The sequence below is a fragment of the Adelges cooleyi genome, unplaced genomic scaffold (genome assembly GCF_023614345.1).
Source record: "Adelges cooleyi isolate 19-005CV unplaced genomic scaffold, UGA_ACOO_1.1 ACOO_flye_CR_arks_rails_tigmint_CR_PRNA_247, whole genome shotgun sequence".
In the NCBI taxonomy this organism is placed as follows: Eukaryota; Metazoa; Arthropoda; class Insecta; order Hemiptera; family Adelgidae; genus Adelges; species Adelges cooleyi.
In genome coordinates this window covers 9918174-9937102 of record NW_026095912.1, presented here as the reverse complement: position 1 = coordinate 9937102, position 18929 = coordinate 9918174, and the positions used below count along the sequence as shown (strand labels likewise).

At 30.4% G+C, this 18929-nt stretch overlaps 1 protein-coding gene across 3 annotated transcripts in view; it reads left to right on the top strand.

Moving 5' to 3' along the window:
• Nucleotides 1-3022: 3022 nt before the first annotated feature.
• The window catches only part of LOC126836469 (scavenger receptor class B member 1-like), a 42977-nt gene continuing 27070 nt past the window's right edge, over nt 3023-18929 (top strand). Inside the window, exon 1 of one of the 3 annotated variants that reach the window (XM_050569922.1) lies at nt 3023-3279. In XM_050569922.1, coding sequence (XP_050425879.1) covers nt 3246-3279 — 34 coding nt within the window. In that variant the 5' untranslated portion in view covers nt 3023-3245. Of the gene's footprint in view, nt 3280-16173; nt 16298-16501; nt 17080-18929 lie in introns of those variants that run through there. The other 2 variants (XM_050569924.1, XM_050569923.1) reach the window with 2 other exon arrangements.

Genomic DNA, 18929 nt, shown 5'->3' with positions numbered 1-18929 from the left:
TCTGTTTTTCTATTTTTGTCTGTGACTTAAGAAATATAGTTTATTACATATGTTGTGTATAGTTTATAATTATCCGTTTGTCGGTTGGAATATTAAGCGTGTATTGTATGCTTATGAACCTAATGCCTTCCTGAAAAAATAGTGTGCGACCAAAAAAAAGTACTCGAAACTTAGAAAATTGAAATTGGTCTTGAGTACCTCTGCCGTGCCGCAAAAGGCGCCAATCGATTTTATGTGTTATTGATTTAAGCCCTAATGCATTGTAATTCGTTTAGGTAGAAGGAAAATAGCAAAAAGTTTTGCCACACACTACCTTTTACAATATACAGACATAAATTGAATATAATTCATGTTTAATACAATCTAATTTGAAGCGTTACTTTACTTCTCGCGGTAATTGTCTTTGTGTGTAGCCTTTAAAGGTTCGTAGCTTTTATCTAACAAAAAAAAAAACTCAAGGCCATCACAAAAATAATAGACGTACGTGTCATCCCACACTAATAGGACTTTAATAAATAATAATGATCTTAACCATTGATTTTTTGATGTACTAGTTATCTTTACTGTAATAAATATCTGTCTTTCTATATTAGAAACAAATAAAATTGTATATTATTAAGTAGGTATATTGTTATTTATAAGTAAAGGTAAGTCAAGTTTATATAAGTCTGTTCCAAAAAAAAAAAAATTTTCGCGCAAGTCCTAGGGCATGTTCAGATGGTCACAAAGAACACTCAAAACTTTTTTTTGAGGTGGTTCAGCACTTTGGTAAGTTTTCTGTTTAATTGACATTGAGTTGAAATATGTATTTTAGTATTTTATGAATTACTCCTTCAATTTTCTATCAGTACACTAGAAACAAACATATCCAGCTTACATTTACAGGGGGGAAAAATTTTATTTTATCGAAACAGGATAATGTATATACCTGTAAATAAAAAACTATATATTAATTTTTTTTAGTTGAAGGGAATTACATTTTAGGAGAGATGGTATTGGTTTTATAATGACACATACTCATGAGAGGTTGGAATTTTTTGGATGCAATTTTAGGATTTAACATCTAAAAAATCTGTAGTCATTATTTTTTATAAAAAAAACTCAAAAAGTTACTCCAACACTTTAAATGTGGATTTTGAAGACTAATAATAATAGTTATTTTTATTCTTAGCTAGATCATGAATAAAATAAAAAAAGTAATGTAAATTAAACAAAAACTTACGTATTTTGAATTATTTTTTTTAAATATAACTTACAGGATGATCCTCTTAATATAAGATACTCATTTGCATTAAAAATAATTAAAATTTTGTAGTTTTTCTTGAATATATTTTAGTTGTAATTGTATTAATTTTTTAAATTACGAATTATATCCTAAAAATGTTGACCGGTCGATAAACAATTTTAGTTAGTTATTTTTAAAATTAATTAAGTTCAAAATTTAGGACGAAAGGGGCAGTGTGGTAGAGTAATGCGCACAGGTAAAAATAATACTATAGTCCTCCTTTTCATTCTTCCTAAACTTTAAAAATAATTATTTAACACTGAATATTGGCCAGTCAACGTTTTTAGTAAAATATTCTCAACTTAAAATGTTCATAATATGTACAAGCTACTATATGAAATTTACCAAAAGAGATAAACATTTTACAATATTGTCTATTATTGTAAAATAACATAAACTAAAATGTCTCCAAAATGAATAATACAAAATTGTAATTGTTTTCAAACAAAATTAATTTCTTACGTTAGATGGACTACCTACACTGTTAGGTTCAACAAATAATCGTGTATTAATAAATAAATGACTTTTGATTTGCAAGGTTTTTATAACATTGTTGTATTCATAAAAAGCTCTATCGGGTGCTCTTCTACAAAGCACTTAGAATTTTCTGTGTTTTGTTTCTCCTGTAATATCACTGAAATTTTCTCCTAATACCTTTGATCAGAGTACTCATAAAGTCAAGGTTAGAGAGCATTGGAGGTCAAAATTATAAGTTTTATCTTGCCTGATATGATTAACTAAAAATTTAATTAAATTAATAATAATTAATGTAATTTTTTTAAATATATTTTTGATTTTTATAATGGATTTTTTACTGTTCTGTCAATTACATTTTTGTAATTGTTTTTTTACAATTTGGTTTTATAATGTTAGATAAACGTTATGATACGAAAAATGTATTACCGGTAAATTATATTGTAGTTTGTAAAATGCGTTAATGATATAATGTATTAATAGGTTAATACAATTTTCTTTTAAACTTAAAAAAAAAAGTTATATGGGATATGTTTACTCGCTTGTTAAACAAATATTCTATAGGTTAGTTGTAAAAAGTTTGAGCTAATGTGAGATTTTAAATAATATAAAATCTTATCTGAAAACGTTAAAACTTCAATTTTGCTTAATTCAGACTTGACAGGTTAAATGATGACATTTTACGACCTGTTAGATTAGCGTGTTAGGCAAACAGAGCGAAATCGTATGACTTTTCAAAACAGTGCAGCAATCAATATCCTAAATTGGTTCTGATAATTTGTAAGGTAACTGAAATTAAAACATCATTGTTAACGCGCTGCCCGACGGTAGTTTTAATTGGCGTTGTTAAAGTACAAAAATACATTACCCAGAATTCGAAACGATCAATTTGTCACCTAAGTAAACGGTAATTAAAATTAATTTATATTCCAAAATATTTGTACATCAACAATGCGCGCGTACCTATGCTTGTGTTCGGGTCGCGAGCCATTCATAATGTAATGATTATATTAAATAGGTATTATTATGTATTTACCTACTATACCCCACACGTCTTGAGAGGGGGCCATCTGCATTCGATTGCATTATTATATTTTAGGTAGCTGGTATGGCTGGTAGGGAAAAAAAGCGACCTTCCATCCGTACAAAGCCGCCGGTCCGGTCTCGTGTGTGTGTGTATATGTGATAAGCACACTGTAGTCAACTGCCAAACGGAATTACATAGACCCGACAACGGCTGGGGGTATTGTTTTTCCTCTGGTAGTCACCGTTCCGAGCTCGTTTGGAGTGTGCTTTCCAACGGTAATCGACGGTGACTTCAACGGGGTGCTCTTCTGTCAGTCGGTGTAAACGCGACCATCCAACCTGACCACCAGAGGATCTAAGGGAAAATTCTGATCAAGCGATTGATTAAGTTATCGTTCACTTGTTCGGATTGTCCACGTTGGAGGGTGACAGTTTCAGCCGCAAGTTCCATATCGGTATAATGTTGTTGAGCGTCATCGACACAATGCGTAGAGGTAAAGTACCTATACATCTATTTCCTGTATATTTTATTTAGTATATTTTCCTTCCGGTCCATTGTAGAACTCACCGTGAGACCTATAATACAATATTGAGCTGTACCGAAATCATCATTGCGTAGCGAGTTTAATTTTTATTTGGGCCTTAAATCAAACACACCCCCGTCGTTGTTCATCCCCCGACAAACGTTGCAGTTAAAATATTTTATAACCGCGTTGACCTTTTTGTATTCGTTTATTATTAACGTTAATATTGTTTGTTGAAACGCAAAGCGCTTAACCTTGGCGCAACGCCTAAGTACATTAATTTCGGCGTCCAGAGTACTATATTATAAAAGAACACGGTAAGAATATTATTGCCTCGTTTTATACCATTAAAACGAATTTATTGTCATCGTTATGACAATAACAATATTCTGCATTTATGTATGTACTTCCTGACAAGTGTCGTTGCAAATTGGTTAACGCGTTTTGATAACCGTATTGCGGTTGAAAAATAGTAAATGTGCTTAAAAAACCATTAACGACACCGTATAGGAAAATAATTATTAATCAACTACAGTAATAATATTACTTCTCGGGTGGGCCAGCACCGTATAACGATCCGGATAAAGTGATTAATCCTTGCCAAGGCTAGACGTTTATAAGTTTTCAGTTTTACGTTTTTATTACTTCTGTCTTCTTTACTCCACCGACTTGCTTAACAGTAATTATTGTATTGTCATCGCACTTTACTCGCCATTGTTACTACCCAAAAAGGTAATGACTGTCTGCTACATAAAATATATGTTTTTGGTTCAATCAAAACGCAAATTGAGACGAGGATGTAATGGTAGAACACCTCGTTAACCGTTGACTTGAATACTTAATGACGTAGCCTAATATCTATGTCGGTTCTAAAGTGGTTGAAAATGGATTTTTTTTTAAAACATATAAATATAATTTATACCTATAAACGGGACCATTTTTAACGGACTCGGTGGAAAGCTATCACCGCTATAGAATTCCTTTTAAGCTTGAAAATATTAAATTTTAATAACGTTTAAAAATCGGATACGTGGTAGTCGACTTTTATGTACATTTTTTCTGGAAACCGAATTTGATCCGGTTTGTCCATATAGGGATTTTGGTTAAAATAAAAATGTCCGTTTTTATAATAATATTTATTAATATTACAATGGAATTTCTCCCTTCTGTTTGTTATTGGTCACCGAATATGGTAAAAGTATTTTAACAATTGTGTAATAAAATCGAATTATTTTATCTCGCACATGACAGGTACGTTTAAAGTTAAAATGTATATCTCTAGTTCAATGTCAAGTTATGACAACATACCTAATATTTATTTTATATAGATTAATTTTATGTCAATAATGTCTACTTTAAGGTATTGGCCCGGTACACACAAACAATATATTTTAATAGATAACTATTAAAAAAAAAAATCCAAACAGTCATTTTTTGTTTATTAATAGTTTACCAATTCTTCAATAATTTATTGAATTTTAAACCACTATATTAAATTAAAAACTTATATAGTCACCCAAAAAACGTAAAGGTGATTTTTTATTTCTCAGGAAATAGTTTTCTTTACTTTAACGGATTCAAGTGGAATACAAATATTTTGTATTATAGCTATTTAACTCATTCTACTAATTAAAAATAATATTCCGATAGCCAATTTTTTACTAGGCTTGTATTGATTGTTTTATAATTATACTATTAACTCTTTAGTATTTACTAAATGTAGCCAACGATATAAAGAAAAATTGCAGTTTGAGTTTTAAAATTATTTGTAAGGTATATAATTTAATGTAGTGCATAAGGTGGTGTTATAATAATTAATAATAAACGATTTTCAATTAAAAAAAAATTATAAGTAAAACACAACTATTCGACCAAAACCATTGTGACAACCATTACCTATACTTTTTTTAAAAATGATTTTTAACTACAATTAACAATTCAAATTTAGTTGAGAATGCAATTAATTTTTAAATGTACAGAATTTATATACATCGAATTAATAATTTTATTGCATTTTTAAGTTTTGCGTTATACTCAACGTTTTAATTTTGCACACTTATGCCTCAAAATTGCCTATCCTTTACGCCTCGTTATAAAACATTTAAGCAAAATCGCGATTTTTTTACAATAAAGCATTTTTGTCATCGCAATATGTATTTAATAATGCTAAAAAATTTATCAGAAAAGTACCTTTTGAAGTTTTGACATTACCCTTGTGTAAAGTTCAGAGGCCGTTTTAAAATATTGTCCTTTCAATATTCGTGTGGTAATCAAAACATTTGGATTTTTTTAATTACCATCAATCGGTGTCGTCGGATAATTTTGTAATCATCAAGTTGTAACAGAGATAATATCAGCCATTTTATACAGCTGCCAGACAGGTCCATTCGGGATTTCACAGATAACCGTATCGGTGTCCACTGTACACTATAACGATATTATAATGTATAATATATTATAGTGTATTCGGTTGTATTATGGAAACGCTTCGGGCTGTATAAAAGAACACACAGAATAATATGCGTTGCCTTGTCGGCCTCTTAATGAGCAGCGTTAAATCTCCGGTCCAGTGCGATGGACCGGTCCGAAAATCCACAAAATATCTCTGGAACGGTTTTTTCCTATTTGCATTCTTAATTTATACAAAACGTTTACAAAGAATTCCAAAAAAAAAAAATACTAACCTAATGTCCAAGTTGCAACTCAGCGTTGCACGGTGTACAGATATACATATTATAACCTCCGGATATTGTGAAATAGATAAAGCATAGTATAGTTTAACATGTTTTTAAATCGTACTTTGGGACCATCGCATAGAAATGCATAAATCTACTGTACAGAATCAACAGTGTACCGCTTTCGACGTGGAAGTAAAAAAACCGATGATAATAATATGTAAAAGCGTTAATGCATTTTACACGTGACGCGACGTCATCGAACAGGTCGTCTTCCATTTAATTGGATTATTATACACAAATATATTATTTATTTAGTCGCTCTAGACCGTCCACACAATCGTTTATTTTCACCAGTTAATACACATATACACAAAACTATAAAAAAAATAATATATTATTTTATATTATACTACTATTTGATGTTGCGCTATGTTTGTTATGATATTATATGCTGTCCTTTGTACCCGAAAAAAAAACACACTGTTCGGTGGCGCCTATTAGCACCAATATGCATTGTTAAGGTATAACAATTGTGTAGTGTCTGAATTTTTTACCATATCGGTCCCCCGTTCGGCTACACTATCTCCGACATATGTACAATACGGTAAAGGTACCTTTCTTTAGGTTATTTGTCTATAATAATATAGACACCAAGTCCTTCCGAGAATATAGTCCTAGCCGTCGCCTTATCTCCTTGATAACAACATTATTATTATTATTATTATTTTATTATTGTTTACCGACCACTCGACGCCGTCCATTACCTCTTGACGTTTTACACATATTTTCATGTTGCACTACGGCATGCTTAAATGGTATAGATATGTTGAGTTTATCACGGGTACGATATTTATTGTGCAAGGCAAGCACATATGGCAAACGATAATAAAAAATATATAAAAAAAATTAATTGAATTTCATCTTTACTGCGTTTCGGTTGCAACGGGAATATTATCAAAGTCTCGCCAAATTAAAATTGAAAAATAATTTTTTTAGAGGTTTTTCTTTTAACATTATACCAGACAATATCCAAACTCTCTCCATTCATTCGATTCAAACTGTCACACCAAAATAGTTAGCACAGTAAGTTGAACAACGCGTTTAACGAGTGCAATATTTTTTAGTAATAGCACATAATATTATTATTATTATATTATATTATTTTCTTAATATGGATTTTTTACACTCTGTTATATAATAAAAATAATAACTATTACATTTTTCTAAAGTCTAAACGGTTTTTGAAAGTTTTCGCCTTCGAATGTATGTTTTATTTATTGTATCTAGTTTAAATGTATCTGAATATCAACTAGATCGTAGCTAGTTGATATTCAAATGCGGAAATCAATCCGGATGTAAAAATTAAACCCCTTTTCACTGTTATCAAGTATGCAAAAATTAGAAATGCCTTATTCATTATGCCTTATTATTTACTTCCGGAGATGTATTATTAGATACCTAATATGTTGTTGTTGTTAAAAAATGTTTTTTTATGAGAAAGACAAAGTAAAAGTCCGACAAAAGTAAATATTATCAAGTCAAAGTTGATTTCGACCCTTAAAAGTTCTTGCTTCAAATCTACTCGCACAGTGAATAAATGCGACACTGTGTAACAAAATACCCTGTATGCTATATATTTACCATTTGAGCTCAAGTAGTAACATTTTACTATGTTTGTCAACCTAGTGTTACCACGATAAAACAATGTTATTTAGCATCACCTTCCACAACTTTACCTAACCTAGCCTAACTTGATTGTTTGATGTGGTCAACCGCTTATGAATAACGTAATCTAAACTTTATATTGACTTCTTAGAATTTCCTGATAATAGCCTAACCTAACTGTATTAGAACAATAATAAGATTAAATGATTTGATCGCAATGAGCTGGCCAAACCTATATAGGTAATTTGATTTGTAATGTCTTGTTTATTACCTATTGTCCCTATTAATTTACAAATAAATAGACAAACCGCAGAGTTTTGTATTCAATCTAAAAATTCATTATTTTAAGTAGGTACTCACTACTCTCCAATGCATAGCGATGACAGTGCACTTTTTGACATTCCTTGAAAGACTTACTCTATGAGTTTAGGTAATCCAGTTTTTTTTTATCTAGGTGTACGAAATGTTAACAATAAAATATTTAAACAGCTCTTTGTTTTAATAAGGCCAATGACCGGTCACTTATCGAGTATGTTGTATTGTAATTTATTTGTTCAAATAATATAATATACTTCCGTTAATGTTATTATCTATTATAATTAAGTTATGAAATAATATTTCATGTAATTGTTATGATATAAGAAACTATTACAATATATTTTATAGTACTAAAACTGTTTTTGAAATAACATATAAGTGATGTAATTCCAAAACAACACTGAACGTAAAACCAAATTTTACTGTTTATAATAATAATAAATATTTTACGTAAAATTTTTCATGCAGATAAGTGAACAATGGTATTCCGGTGTAAATAATATTTTCATCATAATTCTAAATTCACTACTCATTATAAAATTTGATTTGATTTTATAAAAGTAACTTAAAAATAAAAGATAAAAACATAATGCAAAATAGTGTGGGTTGGGTAAAAACATTTTTTCATACAATGAGTTTTCAATTTTCTGTTGAAAACTAAATATTTTTTTTTGTCGTGTGAAAAATGGGATAATTAAATTCATTAGGTATTAATTACAATATTTAAACAATTGCAATTGTTATGTCAAATTGTAAATTTAAAACTAACAAAATTACTTAGTATATCAAGGCCAATTACCACATCCGGGGCTTTAGGTGTATAAAATTATTTGTTCTTTATAACACAGTATTTTACAGAGAAAAACAAATAGAAAATGTTGGCTGTCCATTAAAATTTGATCACGTTATAATATCTTGTATTGTGTTGATGGATGAATTCAGTAGTCATATAATGCATCATGTTTATATATATATGTTCAATGTATACATAATATGTAATAATTAATAGTTAATATTATTAATTATTATACATTCTAAAATCAAATTTAACATTTTTTTTTTTTGGAACAAGAACTAAAATACATCTAGTATTTACATAAGATTGCATTCCTGATAACGTGTAACATTTTTTCACAATAACTTGTACTAAGACTCGGGTTAAGTCTCTCTTCTAGTTGAACTCGGAATTAATATATTTTATCTAACGTTTAAAACCGATACTGACACAAAATAAACACCCGACAAGGCTCGAGAAATGAGTTAAGATATTTAATATGTTCTGGACATTAAAAAGATTAACAAAAACTAGTATATCATCAGCTCGTCTAGACAATAATTGTATTTGCGGTGAACGTTACCGGCAAGGTACAACACAGCCATAAGAACAATTAAGTACCGTTGAGAGTGCAATTTGCGTTTATCTCTCAAAGATCGCCGGACAGGACGTCTTGCAAATTATGATAAGATTTCTGCAAATCGTTCGCCTAAGGACAAAGAGTCGTTGCGACCTCTAAGCGGATCGTTTGAGTTGTTTTTTTTAGACAATCAAAATGATAATAATAATTATTCAGGTATACATCTCGTTGTTGTAACCACGATGACGGTTCGCCGAAAACCTTTTAGGCGCTGAGTAATGACGGTCGTTTAGCCATCGGCGTTCGGCCTAATGGAGCCGAAATGTGATTCGGTTTAAATGTTAATATGATTATAACTTGCACCGGATAATTGGCGTGAAGATGATGCACGAAAAATCCATTTTCGCCAATCAAATCGCTAGGGTATCATCCAAACTCATCGGGCGGTCATCGAGTATTTGTTCATATTATTATTATAGTATAGTATAACCTATTAAGTAAAATTTGTAAATTTAAAGTCAAAACATTGTTAAACTTTCTCGAAACATTATATTTTATTCTATTGATAAATTAGAACAAAAATTGTTGTTTTTAACAATAATTACTTAACTTCGCCCTCGCGGAATTAGATATCGCCATGTCAGTTGTACAAGTAGGAAAAACACCAGTTATTCACACTTTTAAATGTTTAAAAAAATGTAGTATTCGTAATCTGTATTTTTAATTTGTATAAGAAATATTTAGAATTGAAAATTAAACATAAAAAAATAGTGTTTTTTCAAAACTTAAGGCGTAATTTACTCTATAACTAGACTCACTGTGGATAATAATTAATAATAAATATAGAACCAGATTATTAGCTTACTAATCGAGTAAATTTATATAAAATTATGAATACAGGGTGATCGTTTTATCGTGATCCACTCAATATCCCATAGGTTTTTAATAAGAAACAAACATTTTTTTTATAGTGTTTTTATACAGTGTGAACTCAATTTTTTTACCTCCCTCTTAATTAATTATTCCTATATAAACTTTTGAAACTTAAATAATTTTGAACAACTATTTTTAAAGCTATAAGAGTTTAAAAGTTAAGACTGGGGGGGAAGTGCGCGCATATAAAAACAATACTAAACTCCACCTATCATCCTGCCCTAAACTTGAAACTTCAATAAATTCAAAAATAGTTATCCAAAACTGGTTATCGACCAGTCAAAATATGTATTACTTTATTCTCAATTAAAAAAGACAGTGAAATGTATACGATAAAATGATCACTCTGTATTGTTTCCTTTTTCACCAACTTTTTATTAAAAAAAGTAATCACACATTGTTTTCGGTATCAACTTCATAATATGTGAAAAATAAATTACTTCTCGGTTGTCTTATGATAATAAGATGACAATATCCTTTTGAATTTCTTCTCTCCGGTACTTACATTACTTAGTGTTTTGTATTTACATTTCAAACTCGACATATTATCGAATTCTCTTTGCTAACTTTGCATACTTAAGCAACACGGCCTAAGGTGACCGATACTGGTTGCGGCATTACAATAGATTGTGATTTGATAGACTTCCAGAAATTCAGTCCCAATTTCACCACCGTTCGGCGCTGATCCGCTGTGCACAAATGGCTTTATTTTCTGTGTAATAATAACATGCAAAACTGCGCAATCCTTTGCAACATTTTCGACCGGTCGGTGTAGACATTAATATGATGTCACGCCATTGCTACCATATAGGTATACCTGGATCGTGTTCTGTGTACAGCACTTGGACACCGCAGAAGAGTTCAATGCGTACGCGGACGTGCTAGTTAATATAATTAATATACAACAGTATATACCTACTAGCGGTACAAGATATATTGTAACGACTGCGCTAATTATTATTCTTGGCGTGTCTTATATAGCTGTCCTTATGACACTCACGTGTCTTGTAATGTACAAGACCGCACGGAAAAACTGTTTGTAACGTTTTGTCAAGACCAAAGACGATGACCCGGCTACGGGCGAACTGTCCATTTGAACAGAATGTTTGAATTTGAAACAAATTAAAAAATTAAAACATTTACCCAGAACTTTGTCCAGGGAGAGTGGCACAAAGTTATTATCTAATTTATACTATTGTTCAACAAACTAAAAAAAAAGAGATGCATAAGATTCAAAACTTTTAATAGATATTTTTTGGCGACAAAAAAAAACACATCTTTGTAAATAATTACCTTGTCAGGTTCGCATGGACTGTGATTAATTTATATAAAAGGTATTAAATATTTTAGATTGTATACATTATAAAAAATTAGATGACTTATAAATAAGTGTCTTGCCACTGTTTTTTTGTGTTAAACATGTTTTGGGAAATGGGGTTTTCTGAGGATCTGAACCATCTTGGCGTAAAAGAACAGTATTCAAAATTAGAGATCGATTATTTATATTTTTGACGAATTGGTTAAAAACCAAGTTTTACCCACACAGTTAAAATATATTTTAAAATTATGTTTGGCAGAAAAATCAAATATTCATGTCACGAATACTAACTAAGTATTTGAATTGTGCGTTAAAATCAACATATTTTGTGTTTTTACTATTTGATTTTTCTATCATAATGTGTTTTCAAAATAAATGATTTTTGTATGCATAGTAGGTGTGTGACTATCTAAATTAAAATGTTTAATAAAAACGGCTACAATATCGATATAAAGGACTTATTAAAATCCGTTTTGATTACAATTTAAAGCTATGAATCTCAATTACATTTGCCGAAAGAGATATTAGAAGTCAAAACTGAATGAGAAAATTGATACAATTTTGTCGATTTTCTCTTTCAGTATTGTTTTCTCCACGCCGATCCTGTAACGGCGTCAAACTTCATCCAAAATCACCTCAATCTATTATCAACATGGTATAAAGATTGGGGGATAAAAATCAACGAGACTAAATTCGTCCACTGCACATTCACTTTAAAACAAACAGACTGCCCTCATATTTATCTCAATAACATACCCCTTCCAACCGCTCAAAATGTTCGATACCTGGGTTTACACCTAGACCGGCGTCTTACTTGGGCAACTCATATCCACGCTAAGCGTCTCGTCTTAAACAACCGCCTCCGTCAATTACGCTTCCTTCTAACAACAAAACACCTCAACCTCCAAAACAAACTTTTAATTTACAAACTACTCCTCAAACCCATTTGGACCTATGGCATCCAGCTATGGGGAGCTGCCAAACCATCCAATATCTATAAAATACAAACATTTCAAAATAAATGTCTCCGTCTATTAACAAAAGCCCCATTTTACGTCTCCAATGATACCCTCCACAAAGATCTCTCCATCCCAACAGTCCTTAACTCTGCCAAAACCTTCTACAAACGCCTACACTCCAAAACCTTTAGCCATAAAAACCCCCTGATCTCGGAACTATCCGTGCACACAATCCCTGGTGACCCCAGAAGGCGCCTAAAGCGAACGTGGTGTCGCGATCTATTGATTGACTAATCCACGATCTCACACGTCATGAAGTACCAGCTCTGGCTGGCCTCTTCTAACAAGTCTACTGTATCAATGTATTATTATATATTTGCCTACCATGTAATTTATCCTTTGTTCTTATTGTAATTACATTTATTACAGATTGTACAAATTCTAAATAAAAAACAAAAAAAAAAAAAAAGTATTGTTTTCAATCAAATTTTTTTGAAACGATATAATTTCTATTATTTGGTTGGCAACAAGGTCATTGTACCAAATCCGTTAGCAATACATAGAAATGAGTAGCTTGGTAAATGTTCGATATTGTTTTGTTTACATGAAAAAAATCGTTCTTAGATAATCATCAATGGCTTAAGACTATTTAGGTTAGCGTTATTAAGATTAGTGAGCTCAAGTTTATACGACAAGAAAATACTTTAAGCACAAAATAGCAAACGCCTTAATCATATACGTCACTAATCCATACGCATGTGTACTGTATAGTGTCCATATTATGCTGAACTCAACTTATTAGTTATATACTGGAGAAACAATTTAATAACAACAGGAATATAAATATAACTCAACGTTTATAATTACAAATTGGTAAAAAGTAACGTAAAAGTTTCAAATGTACTGAGTTTTGTTAATTCACTACTGTCCAGCGTTATCAAGGATTTTGGTGTACGTTGACCAAAACAATGTAACTTTTAAAAAATGGCTTTACTGTCAATGATCAATTTTACAAATGTATACATTTTCAAGAAGCTAAATTGACTTTTGATAAAATATTGAACCGTTAAATAACAAATTATTACTTGCAGGAAAGGCTACATACTTATTGATTTTTGTAAGTTTTACTTTGTAATTATAGGTACTATATAGATTTTTGAAGAATTCAGTGTCTGTTTTTTCAAAACTGTTTACTGTTAAATGTAACAAATTACATATTATACTATAGTAATAGGTAATAGAGATAAATTTTGTTTGGTAAGAAATTCAGTAACGGAAAAGAAATTATATAATATTGATTGACCGCTTTTTAGACATCTTCCTATAAAAAAACACACAAGCCAAAAAAAAAAAATGATGTTATGCTACTTAATATTCATTAAATAACTGCAATAAAAATATCCTGTGTATAAGTATTGTTAATACTTTATTGTATTTCACAAGTATAAAATAAAGCCAATCAGGACAGTCAAAATCAATCAATTCTATTTATTTGCTAGCTAACAACAATATTGTTCTTAACATCTGTAATATGTGTTCGAAACTAATTTAATTAAAATATTATGCGCGATTTGTATTCCAAACAAAACAGCTGTTATCCATTTCTTATACACTGATAATATTATTATATCAATTGAGAAGTCTCTGAATTTCTATTTCTAAAAATCAATATATACTACAGTGCGGTTATATAATTATTATACAAAGATTGTTTGACTTTGTACTGACATAAGTGACAAAATATGCAAATAAAAAATTGTCCTAGTCAATATGTATTCATTTTCATAATAATGTTTTTACTTGTGTACGACAGTTTATTATGGCATTATTATTTTTTCATAGATCAACGTAAAAAATAGTTTAAAATATATTTCTATACGTTTTTTTTTAAATTTATTTGAAACAATCGGTTATTATTTGTGAAATAAAAACAACTAAAAGTAATTATCGTTCACTGACAGGCTTTAAATAATAATAATTATTGTCCATATTTGGTGTAATATTATAAGTTTTATCCACGCAAATTACTCGTTTACTGTTTACCTAAATACTTACTTAGGTTGAGTACCTACTATTATAATTCTAGTAATTTGGCAAGCATGTTTTCGAATATTGTGAACGATCCATTATAATGCTAGCAAATCATTCATAATTTCCAAATGGCTATAATGCACTAATAGTTATTAGGTTTAAGGCTATTGACAGTTCATATTTAAGTAAAACAATAAGTATATAACTAATAATTAGTAAAAAACGTCAGATATACAATCAAAAACCTAGATAATATCATTTTAACCTTTTCCCTCAAAGGTAATTATGAATATTTTTTTTCATATGAACCAAATATAGTGTCTATAAGAAGAAATTAAATTATAAAATGTATCCAGTCTCTAAATATTATTTTATAAATCTTTAACATATATAATATGTATTAATTAGTTAGTAGAATACTACTAACCAATTAATTATTTGTAATCGTAAAATATTTATCAAATTGATAATGTTTAATTTATGTAAATTAGCTACTTAAAAATTTATTTTTTTACTTTTTATGATAATTTGATTGTCTCTACAATATTATTATAAAATGTATAATATATTTATTAAGAGGTTGAAATTTGTTCATAAAATATGTAAATAGCGATTAATTGTTGGCTAAAAAAAATATAGTACAGTAATAAATCTTCATAATAATGATAACAATTTTCATAAGATCAATATGCATGTGCCTATATTTTATAAAAAAATCCAAAATTTGTAAATGTAAAATTAAAAAAAAAAAACCTCAACAAATATATAATACAACCAAATTTTGTCTTTATTATAATTTTAGCTTCGGTTACATCGATTACATTAATGTGTAGCTTTGTGTCTGTATTGTAGATAATATTTTTATCGTCTACAAATTGAAATTTGTTTTTTTATTGATTGACTCTTTCAATTATTATAGTCCTCCACAGTGACTCGGGCGTACCTAGACATTTTCTTTAACGAGGTCAGGGGTATCTTAATTATTAAATCAAAGGTGAGCCACTCTCACAAAGTGCCAATTTTTTTTATCTTGTAAAATACGTTTTCATTGTCAAGCAAAAAGTATCAAATGCGGAATGGAAGGAGTATATTCACTATTATTTCCCCTTGAGTACTTTTCGCTTATTTTTGACTGCCAACCGATTTGGTACTATCCGACCGAAAAAATTTGTCAAAACAGCGTGAGTAATGCAATTTGGTAAGATTTTTCGGCAGTTCTGTGCCAGTATGGCTTGCCGTCCAGACAAACGTTGTAAACTTTGTTTACGGATAAGCAGTTTCGAAAAGTAAATGCACTCGGTATGGATGTATAGGAGAGCAGTATAGGTTGAATGAACCTACAATATAAATGCGACTTTTAATACCTTGTGCATAGAACATATTACAGTAGACTTACAGGCGATATCTGCTAGCTAGTACACTATATTTAGCGAAAACCTCACGATTACGCCATCGTGTGTTGGTATAGGGTTTTCAGACATTTTTTCAAGAGCATTGACCTTTGCGGTGAATAAATTCCATTCGGTCGTTTGATTATCTCTTCCGTGTACAAGCGACCGGAACGAGTGTTGTCTGTTATCCAATAACGGCCGACCTTTACATTGACTTTCGTTGCAATATACAATAATACGTGTCGTAGTATAAAAACCTATTGCCGTCTGCCCATTAGGAGTAATAGATAAGGTTATCGCCGTGTGTTTTCACCATTTTCGCCGCTCGTCCATTCGGCCGGTAAGTTATTAAACTTGAATATGCAAATCTAAAAAAAAAAAACGATAGGGAATTGACCGCTCCCTTCCGCTCATCCCCGTTTCTTTTACTCCCTCCTTCCTCTCTACCGGATATCCTAAGCCGTTATGCCAAAGGACGATAAGATGTACCGTAGCTGTTCTGATATAGTAAAAATTGTTTTAAGACACACAACTTCAATAAAATATGATATTGTAGTTGTAGCACACTGTGAGCTGTGGATCCTCCTAGGCTCGGCGTTGAACGTGTCGTGTGACGGATCCCTCTCTTTCTGTGGCGAAGGTCAGAAGGCATTGGCACGTCGTCGGCATTAATACTGTTTATACTTGTGCACTTGGCTAAATAATAATAATACACTCACACACACACATATACACAAACACCGATTGAAATTTCATCGTCGTCGCCGTCGACGAATCCATCAGCCAGTCAGTTTTTTGTCTTTGCCGTCGAAACACAAAATTTGTATCAATTTTATACACACCACAGCTCGTCGACATATTTTTTAGTGTCCAAAAGTTGTTTTTTAGATTTGTTTTTTTTTTCTCCTTTACTATCTTTCATCATCAAAATTCAGTTTCTGTGCGTGTCTCTCTATCGATCATATGTCGCGCAGTGTCGTACACGGTGCCCGACAACTGTAAATACTTGGTCAAGCAAGACTTTGATCGAACCGATCAACGGCCATATCGGCTGCTTCGACTAGACGTTTGTCCGGAGGCCATTCCACTCAGATGAAATGCGATACGGCGTATTCATTTTCGGTAAGTGTCGATCATTTTGAGCAAAACACTCAACTTACATACTCACAGTGACGTCATTTGATTTTTTCTATAATACAAAAAAAAAACGGGATTCGCCAATGGCATTTTCTCACCATATTTATTTTTACATTTCGCTTATGTTTATAAAAATATAACCAATAAGAATATTTTTGCACTATCCACAACGCCGGGATTATCATGAAAATTCTTATTTCAACCCCCAAGGGAGTTTCCCAATAAGAAACGTAGCAACTAATTATAACAAATTAAAAGTACTGTTAATTTTATTTTTTGAATTTCTGACCAGAAATCTTTCGAGAAAAGACACTTGCAGACAATTATTAGGAGTATTATCTCCAAGTACTCTTAGAGTGCTATTTTTCTCCCATCTGCACTCTTTTGGAGATACATGTTTGCCTAAAGCTAAAAATAGAGAAAAATAAGTTATTGGTAATTTGGAAACACTTTGCCATACATCTCGAGGATAGCTCACATTCAAACTGTTCATCAGATATGATGCGTAGAATGTGCCTGCACATTAGATGACATGCGAGTCCTCACTCGATACACCTATAAATATTAGTAAAATGTCAATTATTATTTTATTAATAGCTGCACAATAATTGTAGATATATATTTAATATTATTTTCAACATTGTCATTAATAGCTTGGCGAGTCTTGATGCGACAATCGCTGCCATCACGATTTTCCACAGTCTTTCTTTTTCGTCACGTACTGCGTCCAGTTGTTTTCCTTCCTGTAATTATTGTTGAAGGTCTTTAATCGCTAATGGTCTTCTCACCTGGGTTAAGGCCCTTAAGGCCTTATAGGATACTCTTTCCGATTGTTGATACTTCTGATTTAAATGATATTTTTTCCTTAAATAAGATATTGTACAATATTGTGGAGTATTCGATCATTTTTATTAGGATAAAATAATTATACGCAATAATCAATGTCAATATTTTTATGAGGTGTAATCGCAAATTTACGTTTAATCTTATTAGGAGGAACTTTCTTTTAATTGTATTAACATCTTATCAATACATTTATACATACGTTTCATAATAGTAAGCTTGGTTCAACTTTTATATCGGGCCCTATTTTTTTTTTTACAAAAACATATTATTTTTTTACCTCGAACTGTAGGACTTTTGAAAAAAATGTGAACTCTCCTAACATTTACAAGCCATCAATAATGGCAAAATTTAAAAATTAATTTTAGTTAATTAATAGTTTTAAATGAATATATTATTGTGTGTGTGTTATATTTATTGTAATTATTATTATCGAATGGGTTTTTATTATTTAATATCAATAATTATTATTTATATTTGAAAAATTACAATTCTGAAGTTTTTTTACCCTTTTAAAGGCAATATTGAAATGTCTATAGCTTTTTCTAAAACTATTGTCGGATTACGCGTTTCAAAATATGGTTCAAATTAGAATAGGTGGTTTTCAATAAAAATATAAAGAAGTTACCTATGTAAAGCCCTCTTGAGATTAACATAATGCATTATTACACATTTTATTTTGCTTTGATAAACGTAAAATACATTTTCCAGTTTAATTGGTTAAGAAATTAACTCGATGTAGTTTGAAAAAAGAGTACTATAGAAGAAAAAAATACTTTATTTGCACGTTTCAAACTGATCTTAGTTAACTATACATTTCCCCCAATAGAAAAATGAATTATGTTCTTTATAGTTTGTTAAGAGTTAAGTTCTAAAGTTGTTTAGAAGTAAATAAAGTTTATAAACGTCTTTTCATACAAAAGTAATTAGGCGATTAAACCGGAACAAGAATGATGTTTATAATTGTATTTATTTTCTGCATTGTTTTTAAA